We start from the raw sequence: 18,029 nt of genomic DNA, 5'->3' as shown, positions 1-18,029 counted from the left end.
TTAACATTAGCCAGAGAGAGAACATGAGTGTAGCAAGTTTGGATGGGGAGAATGATGAGTCCAGGGTTAGGAATGTTAGAGATGAAATGTCTGGGAGATATATCAGTGGAGAGGCCTGGTAGAATTTGGCACAAGGTTTGTAGTTCATGAGCCAGGTCTAGGGGGAATCTGGAGTCAAAGTACCAGTTGAAGCTCTGGAAAAGATCACCTGAAGAGAAAGCCAAAGATACAATCACAGAGAATATACTGGCTAAATGTTTCATTAAGAAAAAAAACTAAGGAAGTGAATAAAGCAAGGAGAAACACAGGAAGAGAAGATTCCTGGAAGCCAAAGAGAAGCTTCTAGAAAGCCAAATGCCATTGCCATAGGACCAAATGCCAGAAAAAGCCTGAAAGGAGCCCATAAAATTTGGCAATTAAGAGGTCCCTAAGCAACTCTGCTGAGGCTTTTCAAGAGGTAGAAGTGAGACAATACACAGGAGATGAATTAAACTGATTAAAACTTCCAAATATTTTAATCTGGTTTTGGTTAAAATTTGAAGGAAATTGTAAGTGACATTTTGATGGAAACCTAAGGGCTAAAGTCTGGTGACATAAATGCTATTGTGAATGCCCATACTGAGCTAGCTATTACCTTATCTTTTATTTTTATTTTTTTAAATAAGATTTTATTTATTTATTCATGAGAGACACATTGACAGAGACACAGGCAGAGGGAGAAGCAGGCTCCATGCAGGGAGCCTGACATGGGACTCGATCCTGGGTCTCAGGGTCATGCCCTGGGCTGAAGGCAGTGCTAAACCACTGAGCCACCCGGGCTGCCCTTATCTTTTTTAAAACAGGAGAGAAAGATATATAGTATTTACATATGTTATCATAAAGACATAAAGAAGAGAAAGCTCTGCACATGGAGTACAGACCACGGTTAAATTAATATTTATGCAAGAACACACATTTCTTATCATTGTAGTTTTGTTCAGTTAATTGAAAAAGACAGGGAGCTTTCTGACCATAGGCAGTCTGTAACAGTTACTTTCCATGGACTTGCAACCTGTGGTCTTAAGACCGACAGTGTTTGCTGTGGGAAGCTGTTGGAATGTTTGTCAATGGAAACTGAATTAGCTTCCCACCAATTTGATGATTAACCCACAGACTTTGACTTCCCTTACCTACTTATCAACAATTAAACTGTGTGAATTCTCTTGTAATTAGGAAAACAATCTTTAGGTTAGACAATCATCTCTGCAAGATTTTTAGAAGTAAAATAAAATCTTCATTTCCTTTTTACTGAGGAATAACTGATACGTAATGCTGTGTAAGTTTAAGGTATTCAACCTGTTGATTTGATACTATTTACTTCTTTTTTTTAGAATACAAAGCAAAGCCTCCTGCTTCCAGAGATAAAGAAATGGAGACACATAGATTTCCTCTTGTAAGAGCTCTTCCTGTCCTAGGGTATATCATGCTGTTGTTCATTTCTCCAGTTTCATTACTTCTTTGTATACTAGTTAAAGACTTTCTCACATTAATTGATTACATTTTCTATTTGTGAAATATGTTATATTTTCTACTCTGTTAACTATTTACTGAGGCCTTGGTCTTTTTCTCAGTGCTTTGTGGGTTACACATGTATTAAACTATTAATCCTTTGTAATATTTCTTAGAAATATTCTTTAGAATTGTTTTCTGCCTTTTAATTTTGTCTTTCTTTAACATAGAAATACGTTTCTATGGTGCTAACTCAACTAACTTTTATGATTTCCATTATTATGTTTAAACAGGAAATTTGAGAAATTTTAAGAGAGAGCAGAAGAAAAAGAAGAAGCAAATGTATTTTTATCATAGATTCACTGGACTTATTTGGTCTTTTCCAAAGATCCTTAATACTACTATTTATCTCCTTTAATTTTAGCATCTAAGTCACACAAAGAAATAGTTACTACTTATAACAGTAACCCATATTCAAGTAAGTATTTTGATGATGAATTCATAGCAACCTTAGATTTCAAGTAAGAATAAATTCTAAATTACAGAGAAAGTGGGATTATCTAGTTCCCATGTTATTTCTCTCCTCTGGGTTAAGTAGACTGCTTTTAAAGACATAGGGGCTTAGAACTAACACTGGTAAGATGGAAAAATAGCTCTTGATGAGCACTCAGCTGCTCCATATGAATCCCCAATTAGAACCTATAGTTCTTAGAAACCGCTGATGAAACAATTCAGCCATTGTCAACTATCTCTGGGAAGAATTTCGTTCTTATTATTTTTTCTATGACAGATAGTATCCTAGGATCTTTTGGTGTGTTATTCCCAATCCTCACAAAATCTTTCTTTTCTTTTTTAAAGATTTTATTTATTTATTTATTTATTTATTTATTTATTTATTTATTTATTTATTTATTTAAGAAAGAGAAACTGTGGGGAGGAGGGCACAGAGGGAGGAGGAGAAGTAGACTCCCTGCTTAGCAGGGAGCCTGCTGCCATGCGGAGGGCTTAATCCCATGACTCTGAGATCATGACCTGAGCCAAAGGCAGATGTTTGACTGACTGAGCCACCCAGGTGCCTCACAAAATCTTTCTTTTTTTTTTTTTTCACAAAATCTTTCAAAATAAGTATTTTACAGATGAGAAAACAAGGGTTCAGAAAGATTAAATAACTTGCTCAAGCTTACCTAGTATGTAAGTAGTGGAGCTGGGATTTGAACCCAGATCTCCGTTGATGTAAAAAAATCTATATGTTCCCTAGTATGTCAACTGCCTTCTAGAACCCCATCTACTTCATATTGAGAGCTTCCAATATGCAAGGCATATGCCTAAGTACATTATCTCATTTACCCACACAGTAATGTTTGATATTACTGGTCATTTGATATTGATACTGCTGGCAAAGATTTAAAAACCAGTAATTAAAAAGATGGTTTTTGAGCAAAGAGAAAGAGCTTAATCACTGGGAGCCAGTAAGGCTTTGGTAGGAGCAAATCATGTCTGCCTATCCTCAGTTCATTTTTAATTTGGTCTACAGCTGATGGTAGAAGATGGTGGAGTTATTCAGATAGGCATTTGAAAAAGTCTTTATTATCCTATTTCTTGAACATTCTGAGCTAGATGATAATATAATCCAGTGAACTCCACTCAGAGAGCTTTGACTAATAGATGATGTTCTTAGACCAATCTTTCTTGATTTGCTAATTAATCAGGATAAAGACATGGGTTATATCAATTCTGTTGATTCAGTGAAGTCAAGAGGAATAGCTGATACATGAATGAATCTAGAACCAAAATAATTTCAATGGACAGAATAAATGAGATGAAATTTAACATAGCTGAAAGGGAAGTCCTCCACTGTGTTCCAGGAAAAAGTGTTCAAATGCTAGTTGGGGGACACAGTGATTTATGTTTTTTTGTGAAGAGACTGAGGAATGATTTATGTGAAAAATCAGGTGATGGGAGGATGCATGAACCACAGGCTTGTATCTGACTGAGGACACCCATGGCCCCACTTTTCTACTCTTTGCTCATGAGGCTCCTACTTTGCTTTCAAAGGGACCTGATAAACAGAACATGTGCTGGAGGAAGTTTCTGTCATGTGAGTACTCAAATTACATGACCAACAGTTAAAGGAACCAGAAAGGTTTAACCTAGAGAAGACTTAAGGGAGGCTAAATGTCTGTCACCAAACTTCTGATGGGCTAAACTGGAGACGAACATGGAAAAGGTGCTTGGGATAGATGGGCCTAGAGGCAGGAACTAAGAGAGGAAGTTAGGATAGACATGGCTTTATGTAAGGAAGAACTTTCTAACATAGCCAGAGCAAAATGAAATGAACTATTTCAAAGAAGTCCCTTAACTTGAAACGCTTGTTCAATCAGACACGGAGGACTGACCATTTGGTAAGGAAGCTGCAGGGGGAGTTTTAGCATTCAGTGGAGATTTGATCATACGGTTGCTAAGATCCCTTCTTAACCAGAGATTCTACAATACTCTGAAAATAAAACTTTACCTACGTAAAATATGTAGCTCCAGATACAAGAAAATAAAAGTGATTAGTGTGAAAAAGAACAAAAAGCTTTAAAAATTCTAAAGTAAATGAGAAAATACTAATTATATGACTCAAGGCATGTTTCCTAGATAATTCTAGCTATTCAGTTTATTTATCTGGCCTAGTTCTCAAATTTGTCAGTACATCTGAAAACTCGCTTTCCTGGGCCAAATCTGGAAAGCTCTGATTTAGCAGATCTGGGCAAGCTGTAATTTTTAAAAATTCCTCTTGGTGATTCTGATGCTCAAGTAATTTGGGGGGGGGGGGGGGAGGCACTGAAAACCTAGACTTCCCTAGTACTTATATTTTGTATAAGAAATATTTATGTATGTATGTATCTGTGTCATGCTTAAAAAAACTTAATAATGATTCTAATCAATCTGTTAATATTTAAGGCCACTGTAGTTTAATATTTAAGCGGCTATGCAGGGAACAAATTCTACTTCAGTATTCAAAGCTCTAACAGCTTAGAACATAACAATTAAAAAGATCACATCTCTGGCTATACAACTTTTAATATAATGAATAGATCTTTACTACTTTTTTCAGGATTTCTATCTTAGAATGTTACAAAAAGTAATGACATTCCTTCCTCAACAAATAACAGAAAAAAAATCAAGAAAATGGATGTTATTCACACATACATACATTCTAACTTAAAAACCTTCTTTTATTCTCAAGTTCCCACTTGGATTGGCAAAGTCTCAGAAAATGCAAAAAGAAATCATTCCCTGTTAAAGCTCATTAAGAGCTGACTAGTATTAATAAAAAACTGTTTGTGGGGATAGTATATAAATTGACATTCAATTTCTTAAAATTACAAATATTGATACTTAAATGATTCCTCAATCCTTTATGTTCAACTTACATGAGTGTTTTTTAATTGTTTTTATAAATCTAATACATTTTTTTAAATTGTTTTTAAAAAAAATTTTTTTTTTAAATTTATGATAGTCACACAGAGAGAGAGAGAGAGAGAGAGAGAGAGGCAGAGACACAGGCAGAGGGAGAAGCAGGCTCCAGGCAGGGAGCCCGACATGGGACTCGATCCTGGGTCTCCAGGATCACTGCGCTGGGCTGAAGGCGGCGCTAAACCGCTGAGCTACCTAGGCTGCCCTAAAAATGTTTTTAAGGAAGCTCTTTGCACTTAGTCAATTAAATTCAAGGTGGTCAATTTTAACGTAATAAAAATGGCCTTATTAAATCATTGATTAAATTTTGATTCTCTCCATATACAAAGAAGGGGATTCTTTTCAAGATTGGTGGTAATTTTAAAGCATTTCTAAGTATACACTATAGGAATGAAGTCCTTTCCAGGAGTATGGTAAGAGGTCCTAGTTGTCATAAAGCTCCTTCCTTGTCTGTTCTCATAAAGAGCTTTGGAGAGAACATGACAGAACTCCCATCATCCAACACCCTTTGACTCAGAAGATAAATCCATTGTCTGTGACTTTCTGGACTTTGAAGCAAATGGCTTCTAAGACTTGTCTTGTCTAAGGCTTGACTCCCCTCCTCTCCCAGAGGATGCTCAGACATCCTAAAAGAAGAGGGGAAGAAGAAAGAGACGGGTCTGCAGTAAATTTCCTGTAGAGTGAAGGCCAGTGATCACTGAAGATTTGGAAGGCATTATGAATTGAACAAAGGAACCTATAATACAAACACATCCAGATCCAAAAGATTGGGACTAAATATATGTTAGCTGACATTATTTGTATTTCCTGAATTTGTTAAACATGGAAAGTCATTTTGCTGAAAATAATTCTTACATAGACTTTCCGTTAATTGATGTAAAAGTGATGAGAGTGTATTTATCAGGAAATCTAATACAAAAGTCCTTTTACTTGGTTTCTTGCTATCTGGCAGGTTACCACATGCATCTCATAGTGAAAATGGTCATGACTGACAATGAACTGATCAATCAGATAATGCTGAATTTTAATCAATGTTTACCAGAGGGGAGAAGAGAGCCTTACCAGATTCTAAATGAAAACTGAAAATGGAAAGCTTCTGAATGAACCCCTCTGATGCACATACAATTCCTTTCAATTATGGTTTTGACAGGTCAAATATTTTTAAAACCTCTCCTTGAGTAGGAAGAAATGTCCTACTTACATATGCACAAGACTATGAGAAAAAGGAGGTATGTGGCCATTTCCCGTAAAACACTTTTAAGATACTTCTCTCGGCTGGTGTTGCTTTCTTCCATGAGTCTCGTTCCCCAGAGACCTTTAAAATAATAATGAAAAATATGATATTTTATTTTTAAAAATCTCATGAATGGCAAAGAAAAAACATAAAATAAATAGTAATAAATAACAGTAAGATAAATAAACCTTTAAGGGGGATTCTCCTTTATTTATTTTTTTGCATGCTCTGAATGTAACTAAGAAATTGTTTTAGCAGGAGTGTCTTTTATTTAAGAATGCATCAGCTTCTACTGTCCCTCCAGACGTGCCTAACGTAAGGTGGCAATCTGATCATTGTCCAAACTCCCAATCTCATCAGAAAATGTTTTAGTAAAAATTTATAAAGAGAATAGGAAATGAGGACACCCTAGAAGAACATATTAAATAACTGTGCACACATCTGCTCTTCCTGTATGGGAGAGGACACAACCTGGCAATTATCCTATTACTAAACCTAGTTAGGACATGATGTAACTTAATGGCACATGATACCTTTTGGATCACCCCTGATTAAAAGAAAGCCTGGCTGGAGCATCATTTTACTATGGAGACATCCATAAAACTTCTAGCATGGTGGCATGAAATCTTGCTACTCTGTACCCATCCTTCTCCTTTAAGACATTTAGTGCTTAGCTTAGCAGATTTAAAAAATGCTAATTAACATATGATCTTTAAATTAAAAGCAACCATCATCCAACTTCTCTCTCTCTTTGGAGAAAGAAAAAAATCAGCAACCATGTTCCATATTTCAGCAGATGGAAAAAGTGTTGGGCTGGCTGAGCAGGGATGACATAACCCTCCGTGAGCTTGCTGGAGGCAGTTACTGCAGTTCTGGACTCGCTCAGCACAGACATGGTGGCCATCCAAAACCCCCATTAATGAACACTGTGGTAAAATCACATTGCTGGTTACTTGGAAGAGCCTTCATGTGTTCCAAAAAAGACAAACTTCGCAATCCTTTCACTTAGATTAGTAGATTAGGTCGGGTATGAATGGCAGCCAACCTGGCCCCAGCATCCTGCCTCATACTTTTATTCCACAGACTTTAACCCCTTTGATCCTTGAAAATCACCCAGCCACTTAAGCTACCATCAAGCCACACAGAGAAAAGGGAAAAAATGGTCTAGGCTTTTACTCCATAGAGAGGACTCCATCACCAGTGTTTATGTATTTTTTAAGTCTTATAATAATATGTTAATACTACTCCTAAATTTGAGTATTTCATTTCCTTTTCTTTTTCTCTCCCAAATTTCCTTTAGGAAAATCAGCATCTGAATTCAAAGACACTGTGTTACGCATCATAGGTTTCAGCACACGGAAAGTAGAGCATGACTTATGACCAGGTTTGCTTCTGCCAAGATCTGGTAGTTGTCAGGGAATTACTCACTCAGAAGAAATGCAGCAAGCAGAATGTTTGTTCACTGAAACTCTATCATATTTAAAAATTATTATAAATTTAGATGACATGGAAAATTACCACTCAGAATAACACAGAGGCAGCCAAATATTAGGCTCAGTAGCCCTGGATGCAATCACACTATTTCTTTGGTTATATTTCATTTGAAGACCAGGTCTCAAATATACACATAAGTAGAGATTACTGGTCTCTTTATCATCAGGAAAGACTGTTGTCTTGCCTCACTTGGTCAGTGATTTCACTCTTTCCCATGGTTTATAAACAATCATGAACCAAGGAGTAGTCATGGTTCTTAATATTTACAATGGTACTGCTTGACCTATAAATAGAAAAACCAAACTCCCAACAAATTTTATTGAAGCTAAACATGCAATGGTCTATGGCAATTTGAGCTCTCAAATGAAACATTTCAAATAAAAAGAAACAAAGTCCCCTTATTACTATTTTTATATAATATACTTTATGCATTCCATTGACTTTTTCCTAATTAGTCTATCTACTTCCTCAAAATTTCATCCAATTTCCCCACTGGGTGTATATGTAAGGTCTGTCTGAGGACACAGGGACCTCTTTACATTCTGATGGCTGAGAAATGGCTACTTTTACAAATAGAAAAAATTGCTGACCTATAAGTAACTACTTCCCATATTTAGCAGAGCTGATTAAAAAAAAAAAGAATGGTTAAAGTCACAGCTCACACCCAAAATGGCAGCATTGTTCAAAATAAATTGTTGTCTTTTCCCATAATTGTCCTCAGTGGAGGCGGTACATGCCCAGCATTTCAGGCACTCACACTCAGTACAGAAAAGTGTCTCCAGCTGTTAGGGAGAATATGATATGAAGGGGACACCAGACAATATCCAACTTCTCTCATGTTAAAGAAGTTGTTTGGGCAATGCCAGAGCCCAAAGTTGGAGTATTTCATGTAAACAGTGTATATTCCCTGGGCAGTGGTACTTATGAATATGAATGTAGAGAAACTCTGAGATGGATAATCCAAAACACAAAAGATGTCTCAAATATAAGTAATCGTGAAAAAATGCCATTTCTGCAACTATTTTATTCAAATACTTCCACAACTATTTTCATTTTGTAATATATATATAAAAAAAATGACAGAATGATATAATGAAGCCCTAAGTACCTCTCACTCAGCTTCAACAATTATCAACTCAATACCAAACTTGATTATCTAAACCCTCACCCACTCCTTCCCAATTTGAAACTAATTCCAGCTACTGTAATCATTTCATCTTGAATAATTCAGTTCCATGGTTAAAAGATTCAGTGTGGCTCATGTGCCCTCCCACTAACACTGTCCCATCTGAAATACACTAAACCCCCATGACTCATTGATCATGACAAGGTACAACGTGGAATTCTGGAATCAATTGTGTTGAGGGCTTGGTCACATATGAACTGTGAGACCTTGTCTATCGTCATGAGCCTCCATTTCCTCAGCTGAAAATGGGATAAGAGTACCTCTTTGTGGGATTGCTCTGGGAATTAAAAGCACATAGAGTACTTGGAGGAGGTCTGTCTATAGCTCCAGAAACAGGTACAACTCTGAAAAATGTCCTACTTCTGACATCTAGCTAGTCTCAATTTCAGAACAGTGTAAACACCCAAATCCATATGAACTTTGATTTCCCTGTGAATAGCCCGACCACATTCTCACTGCATTTATATAATGAAAGAATTCTGGGTGTTTTTTTTGTTTTTGTTTTTGTTTTTTTTTTTGGTGCTCTGACACATGTGGGTCTTGTCTAGGAAGACAAACACAATCCTTCCAAATACTTATTTGAATTTGCAGGGCCATCTTTATAAAGGGAAGTGACTTTTTACTATTATTGGCCCATTTAATATAGAATATTCAGCTGCTACCTTCTATGTTACTGACTCCTGGATCTTAAATTCTTCAGTCAGTCGTCTCCTGAGGCACAGACAAGCAGATGCCATAGCCTACAGCCAGTTCCACCTGCGTATTCTATAGACAGTTCATACTCACATGCCCCACACTGAGATATTTTCTTTGTCTAGAAACCTTCTTGCCCTGTTTGGGTTGATGGTATCAAGCCAGAAACATGGGTTTCATCCTAGGACAGGCCCTTCCCTTACATGGAGCTGGTCCACAATTCTGATGGCTTGACTGTCTGCCATCCAGCTTCCTTCTAACCCAGCTCCCATGCCTTCGCTGCACCCTTTGTCTCCAAGCTAGCCCTCTTCTGGCCTATTCTCCCACCACCAAGCACGATCCTCCGCTTTCTCTACATTCTTGATAGGATCATCTGCAGTTTGACATATGACCAGATCAGCCCCCTTCTTAAAGTCCCCACGAGCTCTACCTTTGTAGAGGAAAAAGTACCAATAAGCTACAGGCTTGCTAGGTCTGTCTTCTGCTATTTTCTCTCCTTCAATTCCCCCCTCATCCTTCAAAATACTAACTCAATGTTCACTTCCTCTGAACCTCCTCTGAGTAGAGCTGGTCCTTTCCTCTCTGGGCCCTTCCCATCCCTGGGACCCTGCACTGCAATTATTTACTTACACCTGTTTCCCCTACTAAACTGAGCTCCTTGAGAGTTCGGACCTCGTATTATTCATCTCTGTATCCCCAGTACGCACCACAAAAAAACTCTCGCAAATGTTTGTTGATGCACAAATTCTGTTACTGGCATAACCTTGCCACATATCCCACAGTAGCAACTCTCCCTCAAAAAAAATCCCCACTGGGATCCCTGGGTGGCGCAGCGGTTTGGCGCCTGCCTTTGGCCCAGGGCGCGATCCTGGAGACCCGGGATCGAATCCCACATCAGGCTCCCGGTGCATGGAGCCTGCTTCTCCCTCCGCCTGTGTCTCTGCCTCTCTCTCTCTCTCTGTGACTATCATAAATAAATAAAAAATTAAAAAAAAAATTTAAAAATGAAAGGAAAGTCACAATAGTCAAAAGGTGGAAGCAACCCATTTGTTCATCAATTGAAAAATAGATAAACAAACAAAATGTGTTGTATACATATAATGGAATATTATCCACTTATCAAAGGGAATGAAATTTGTATATATGCTACAACATCGATAAACCTTGAAAATACTTATTTCACTAAGTGAAAGAAGCCAGACACTAAAGGATAAATACTGCATGATTCCACTAATATGATGTACCTATATTAGAAAAATTCACAGAGACAGAAAGTAGAACAGAAGTTACCAAGAGCAGGGGAATGAATAGTGGTAATGGGTATATGACACAGTTTGAAATGATGAAACAGTTCTGGAAATGGAGAGTGATGATACAACATAGTGAATGGGAGAGGAGGTATCTATTAGTTACAACAGCTTAGCCCACCTTGACCAATACAGCCAGTACTTTAGGATTTCTCCAGGAAAACAAAACCCCAAAATCCCAAGCATAGATGTTTAAAGTAACAATCAGGAAATTATTTTACCAAGTTGATACATCCATAGAACACACTCAATTCTAGAAATTTAGAAAATTGATAACTCATGTAAAACGTCAAATTTTATTTTTGCACTAAAAAGGGTTTGCTAAGAAAAAAGTAAACAAGATTATAGGGGATATCATTAAGTTTAGGGACAATCTTTAAATCCTTCAGCCATCCTCCACTTCCTTGGGTCAGACCTTCACCACTTCTTCACTGGCTGTCTCCTACATGGTCTTCCTGCCTCTCTTCCCTGCACAGCACACTGCCTTCTGATACTCCCTTTCTGCATGATTCTGGTCCTGTTAAAAATTTGCAACTGCTTCCTAATACTTAGGAATATATTCTCAATTCCTCGGCTGGACACGGTGTTTCCTATAACCAGGCCTCAAACACTACTTCATTTTACTCCTGCTAAGGGGATAGATCTATAAACAGCAAAAATGACTCTTTGTATCCAACTTGGATGTATGTCATTAAAGAACAACACCGAGTATACTGAAGCTAGAAAAGACTTTGGAGATCAGGTTCAAGCCCTCCATTTTACAAATGAGGAACTGAGGCCCAGGAAATCTCAGTGAGTTGCATAAAATCATGAAGGCAGAAGACCTCCAGGGAAGCTCCTGACCACTGATTCCAAGCTTGAGTAATCTCTCCTACCTTTAGAAATTGCAAATTACTTTCTGTTCTGATCCTAGGGTACTACGTATATAATGCATGCAAGATTTTTGTCGTGGGTATCCCATAAGGGGGAAAAGTCACAACTCATTCATGGTTACTGATTTTACTTTTCTTGGTTTCTGTCCATAGGAAAAGGTTCATGAAGGTGCTATTTCAGGTTTTTTTTTTCTTTCTTTCTTTCTTTTTTTTTTTGTGGGGTCGGGGAAACACCTGGTACAGTGCTAATTTCATAGTAGCAGCTAATTAAAAAAAAAAAGAACACAGCAGCTGCTAAATCGTTCAACAAATGTCACTTGTTTAATAAGCGATATGTTTAAAATTTTAGTATATTTAATAAAATAAAATTTATTCTAAAATTTTCTAAAATTAACAAGTTCCCAAGCCTCTTCTCCTACTAATTAGACCATTGAAAAAGTTTGACTAAAAGTTCACTACAAGCTTATATATATATATATATATATATATATATATATATACACTGTAAGTTTTTTGAAAAAAATTTTGAAGAAATACATTTGTATATACACTCATATAATAAAGATATATATTTCATTTCATTATATTCTATTATTAAGTTTATTCAAACAAGGCTAAATGTGTTATCAAATGCTTAAACTGAGTTAAAAGGATCATGACTTATTATTATTCCCTGACTTATCACCTGGGTTCTTTGTACAAGATTTGCAAATCTGATAGGGAAGAGTGGGGAGCGGAAACGTTCAAAAGAACGGAGAATGGAAACTCTTAAGAGCGGAGATTAAAATAATTTTAATGCTCTTAAGCAAATGCAACTCTTTCCCAAGGATGCCTCAGACAAAACTTTGCAAAAACACGATCCTCTCTGCTCCTGGAAAATCTGTGTCCTCTAAACAGGCACTGGCAAATTTGAAAATTCCTTTCCTGCCTTTGGAAAGTTGGGTGCACTGAACTCTGACACATGTACACACAGCTGGTATCTGGTGACTTCACTGGGCTGTTAGAATTTCAAAGAACACTAATGTAGCTATTTAAAAAACACACTACCAAGTTTTTTAAACAATGTAACTTTTTCTTTGCAACTGTTTTAGGAAAATGCCTAGATTAGCAATGCTAGTTAGCTGTTTTCATAGACATTATTTTGTTCTGCTGTGGTGTTCTCAACAGCCTGCTCTCCCTCCAACAACCACACACATCACCAAAACAGTACCAGGGACAACTCGGTGACACTTGTCCCACAACTTGGGTGACACTACGCTCACCCTTTCCAGAATGGAATGAGGGGCCTCAGGGCTTCCAGGCCGTGGACGACCCCCATCTACAGCTGCAATCTCCTTCAGCTGTATCTGAAGTTCCTTTCCTTTCCCCCCTACAGGAAAAGTGTCTTCGGAGGTGCCCTTGCTAGGTTCTAATACGGCTTGACACGCAAATACACAGGTAAAAAAACACGCCGACGCGTCTTTCAAGGGAAAGGTACCCCATAGGTTCGCACCAACCGGGGCGCGGTGGAGGCGCCCCCGCGGGGCCGGAAGTGGAGCGCAGGCGGCGGAGGTGGGTGCGCCCTTGGGGGCAGGCGGGGGCGCCGCGGCGCTGCGAGGGGGCGCCCGGAAAGCCCGAGCGCGGGGGCTCCCGCGGAGCCCGCAGCCCCGCAGCCCCCGCAGCCCCCGCAGCCCCGCAGCCCCCGCAGGCCCCGCAGCCCCGCATTGCTCTTACCCCGCAGCCCCCGCAGCCCCGCAGCCCCCGCAGGCCCCGCAGCCCCCGCAGCCCCGCATTGCTCTTACCCCGCAGCCCCCGCAGCCCCGCAGCCCCCGCAGGCCCCGCAGCCCCGCATTGCTCTTACCCCGCAGCCCCCGCAGCCCCCGCAGCCCCCGCAGCCCCGCATTGCTCTTACCCCGCAGCCCCGCAGCCCCCGCAGGCCCCGCAGCCCCGCATTGCTCTTACCCCGCAGCCCCGCAGCCCCGCTGTGCTCTTACCCCGCAGCCCCGCAGCCCCGCAGCCCCGCTGTGCTCTTACCCCGCAGCCCCGCTGTGCTCTTACCCCGCAGCCCCGCAGCCCCGCTGTGCTCTTACCCCGCAGCCCCGCAGCCCCGCAGCCCCGCTGTGCTCTTACCCCGCAGCCCCGCATTGCTCTTACCCCGCAGCCCCGCAGCCCCGCTGTGCTCTTACCCCGCAGCCCCGCAGCCCCGCAGCCCCGCTGTGCTCTTACCCCGCAGCCCCGCTGTGCTCTTACCTCGCAGCCCCGCAGCCCCGCAGCCCCGCTGTGCTCTTACCTCGCAGCCCGCGAACCAGCCGCTCGGCCCAGGCCACTCGCGGCGGCCGCCCGTCCAGGGCGAGGGGGAGGTGGCGGTGCCGCGGGTCCCCGCCGCCGGCCGGGCTGGGGCTCGGCGGGCCCGGGTCCTCTCGCCGGCGCCGCCTGCCGCTCGGGGGGCCCGAGCCGTGGAAGCCCCCCAGGCCCCGGGCGCGGCCGCCCCCCGAGCTCCCGGCCGACGAGGCGGCCGACCTGCGGCTGCCCGGGCGCCACTCCACGTCCATCTCCACCACCATGCCTCCTTCCTCCCCCTCCACCTCCTCCTCCTCCTCCTCCTCGGCCTCGAAGCCGGGGTTGTCGCGGCTCCACGCCTGGCGCGAGCACGACGAGAGCGGCGGGGAGGGCGACGCCGAGGCTCCGGCCGGGGGGTCCCGCGCGGCCGCCTGCCGGAGACGCTCCATCTCCATCTCCATCTCCAGGCCCCTCGGCTCGCGGAGGCCGCCCGCAGCGGCCAGGCCCGCGCCCCCGGCAGCGCCGCCAGCCAGCAGGCGGCCGGGGCGCGCGGCTCGGGCTGCGGGCGGCCGCCTCGGGTCCCCGGGCTGCTGCGGCTGCACGCGGCTCGAGTTCGGCATCGCGGTCACTGGCGCCCGGCGCGCCCCCGCCCCGCGCCCCGGCCGGCGCAGCCCGCCGCAGAAGCCATGTTCTCTCCCGGCCGGGCCCGCCGCCTCCTGCGCCCGCCCCCGGCCTCCCGCCGCCCCGCGGCCCGCCTCCCGCCGCCCGCCTCCCGCCGCTCGGCCTCGCCTCCCTCGCCCGGCCCGGCGGCCGCGGCGCGCTGCAGGGGGAGGCGCGAGGGCGCCGCCCCGCGGACGGCGCGGTCTGGAGCGGAGCGGGGGGCGGGGCGGAGCGGGGGCGGGGGCGGGGCGGGGCGGGGCCAGGGGGCGGGGCGGGGCGGGGGCGGGGCCAGGGGGCGGGGCGGGGCGGGGCGGGGGAGGGGGCCGGCCGGAGGGGCTCACTGTCCCGCGCGCTCGCCTGCGGGCCCCGCGCTTCGGGGGGGTCGCCGCCTGCGCGCCGCTGCCAGTGCTGGGGGCTCCGTCAGCCGCCAGCCCCTTCGGCCTCGATTTGCCCAAGTGCAAACCCATTTTGTGAGACGCTGTGTGCGGGCGGCACGCAGCCTGCGCTGGGCTGCGGCGGGGGCGGAGAAGCCTTCGCTGGAAAACCAGCAACCCACTATTAATGCTGATGTCCTTGGCCTTTGGCGGCTCCCTAGTCCCCTCTTCTGCTTTTTTTTTGGGGGGGGGATGGTCTCTTTGACCTTTGGTCGGCTCCTCTCTCCACCCATCGTGCAGACCCCACAGATTCCGTCCCGGAGCTCGGGGATCGCCGGTGCTGAGCGCGAGCCCATCCCCTCCCCGCTGGCGCCCGGGCTCTGGCCTCAGTCACAGTCCCACGTCAGCCCCGGGGCCAGACCTTCGTTCCCACTCTACCGAGCCCGTGCAGTGCGATGCTCTGCGATTGTCTCAGACTTAAGCTATCCCAAATTAAATATCCACTCCCCTCCTCCTTTAAGCCTGCGTCACCTCCTCTGCAGCCAGTTGAAACCTGGCTCATGGCTGTTCTCCTTACTTCCAAGCTATGCTTCTCCTCATCTCTCTATATTCTTCTCCTACACCTCATCCCCCTAAATCTTGTTACTTCTGCCCCACACAGCTCTCTGGTCTCTGTTTCTCATCCCTGTTGTCAGTGAGTTAGCCCAGGACCCTTAGTCTGTGTTTTCTTTGATTCTTCGTTATAACTGCAAACCTGTCAATTCCATCTCCATTCTCCACTTCAAGGTCCAGCATGCCCAAATTGTATTCAGGACCCAAGTTGTTCCTGTCACACTGATGCTTAGATACCTCTGGGGGCTTCCAACAGCTCAAAAGATAAAATTTAATTTCCTTAGGTAGACTTAGTAAATTTTCTTCATCTGCCCTTGTTTTTGTTTGGTAGGGCTGCCATAAAGGAATGGCCACAGGCTGGGTGGCTTCAACAACAGAACTTTATTTTTTCTTAATTCTAGAGGTTGAAAGTCAGAGATCAAAAAAAAAAAAAAAAAAAAAGAAAGTCAGAGATCAAGATGTTGGCAGGAGGGGGCACTGGGGTGGCTCAGTGGTTGAGCATCTGCCTTTGGCTCAGGTCATAATCCCAGGGTTGTGGGATCAAGTGGCAAGTTGCTTCTCCCTCTGCCTCTGTCTCTGCTTCTCTCTTTGCATCTCTCATGAATAAATAAAATCTTAAAGAAAAAAAAGGTGTCGGCAGGATTGGTTTCTCCTGAGGTCTCTTTTCTTGGCTTGCAGATGATGCCTTTCCTCTAGTGTCTCCACAGGGTGGTCTCTTTGTATATGTCTGTGTGCTAGTCTCTTCTCATAAAGACACCAGTCTTTGGACTCCGGCCTATTCTAATGAGGTCACTTTAACTTAGTTACCTTAAAAAAAACCCTCTGTCTCCAAATATAGTCATGTTCTGAGTTGTTGGAGATTAGGACTTCAACATAGGAATTTTTGAGGGGGACACAATTCAGCTCATAACAGCTCCCAGTCTACTTTTCTAGCATTGTTTCCCATCTTGTGCATCCACCCGGGCAGCATCCTTTGTTGGTTCCCTATGTACTCATAACATGCTGATTTTATTTAGGCAATCATGGCTACCTATTATCAGTTCTACAGTTTATCTATTTAGTTATCTGTGTCCTTTACTTGACTTTGAGCTTCTTAAAGACAGGGAGTGTTTTTCCTAATCTACTACCTGAGCCCAAATTCTACTTAGAATTCTTAATTAAACTCCCAAACATCTGTTTTCTTTATCCTGTCAGTTCCTCACAAATGTATTGTCTCTTTGCCTGAAAAATAGAAACTGCCTTCCTTGGTCATTTGTTTAGGTCTCAATTTCACTATTAGGCCTCCATGTGCACATGATAAAACTTTGGCGTTTTTTTTTTTTTTTTCTCCCCTTATTAATCTGTCTTATGTAAATTTAATTCTAAATTCAGGTGGAAGACCTTGGAGGGTACAGGAACAGTTTTCCTTCCCTATAATACTAAATTATAGTCTCCCATCTATTGTTATTTAAGACTTGCCAATGAGATAACTCCCTGAAGTTATGTCCCAATAGTGTTTTATCTTGTATATTCTGTTAAAATAATAATGTTACTTACTCTGAATAGTAAGAGCACAGAACTTGAACCTAATAAATAGTAATTGAATTAATTCTATTATTCCTTGATATTTTTGTTTTTCCATTCCGTATTCTCTTCCATACATCTCTGGACTATAGACTTGCTAAAAAAAAAAAAAAAAAAAAAAAAAAGTAGGACTTGCAGAAAATGATAAAACAAAGAAGAAATGGGCAAAATGAGGAATAATCAACTGTGTTCTAAACGTTGAACTGTGGAAAATCAAAACATCCCGGGGAAACAAATATCACAAAACTGAAAATAGTATTTTGAACAGTGACTTAATAATAGTTTCACGTGGGCATCAGCTAGTCCAAGGCCCCTAGCCCCTCTGAAGAGAAAAGGTGGCATGTGAAGGTTAAAAACAGCTCTACAGGAAGAATTAAGAAACCCCAGTCTTAGCCAAAGATCTAACAGCATGACTGAAAATGATTACAACTGACTAGGTTCATGCAGTCTCCCTAACAATTCCACAGGGAATGCAAGCTCTTTAAGGGCTGGGCTTTTGGCCTGTTGCACTGATTGCAATCTTTCATAGTGTTGTGCCCGGCACAGAGCAGGTACTCCAGAAGTATTGTAGAATCCTCTGTGCTAGACAGGGAGCGTCTGGCCTTAAGAAGCTCATAATCCAGTTGTGACAAAAACTGCCGCATAAGTTATTGTAATAGATGAAGATATTTGTCATAATTAAGACAGAGGAGTGTCTGGCGCCTGGGTGGCCCAGTCGGTTAAGCATCTGACTCTTGATTTCGGCTCAGGTTATGATCTCAGGGTTTTGTTTTTTTTTTTTTTTCTCTGCAGCTTTCTCAGCTTTCAAGTTCCTATCTCTGATGA

General features: G+C 42.9%; 1 protein-coding gene across 1 annotated transcript in view; it reads right to left on the bottom strand.

Moving 5' to 3' along the window:
• PKD2 (polycystin 2, transient receptor potential cation channel) overlaps positions 1-14,738 on the bottom strand; it is a 55,183-nt gene extending 40,445 nt beyond the window's left edge. Inside the window, exons 1-2 of the mRNA XM_041758556.1 lie at positions 14,006-14,738; positions 6,152-6,265 (exon numbers count right to left, since the gene is read on the bottom strand). Of these exons, the coding sequence (XP_041614490.1) occupies positions 6,152-6,265; positions 14,006-14,615 (724 nt within the window). The 5' untranslated portion in view covers positions 14,616-14,738. The remainder of the gene's footprint in view (positions 1-6,151; positions 6,266-14,005) is intronic.
• Between the last annotated feature and the right edge of the window lie 3,291 nt (positions 14,739-18,029).

Source organism: Vulpes lagopus, chromosome 6, assembly GCF_018345385.1.
Source record: "Vulpes lagopus strain Blue_001 chromosome 6, ASM1834538v1, whole genome shotgun sequence".
Lineage (NCBI taxonomy): Eukaryota > Metazoa > Chordata > Mammalia > Carnivora > Canidae > Vulpes > Vulpes lagopus.
The sequence above is the reverse complement of the archived record's forward strand: the minus strand, read 5'-3'. Positions and strand labels throughout refer to the sequence as shown.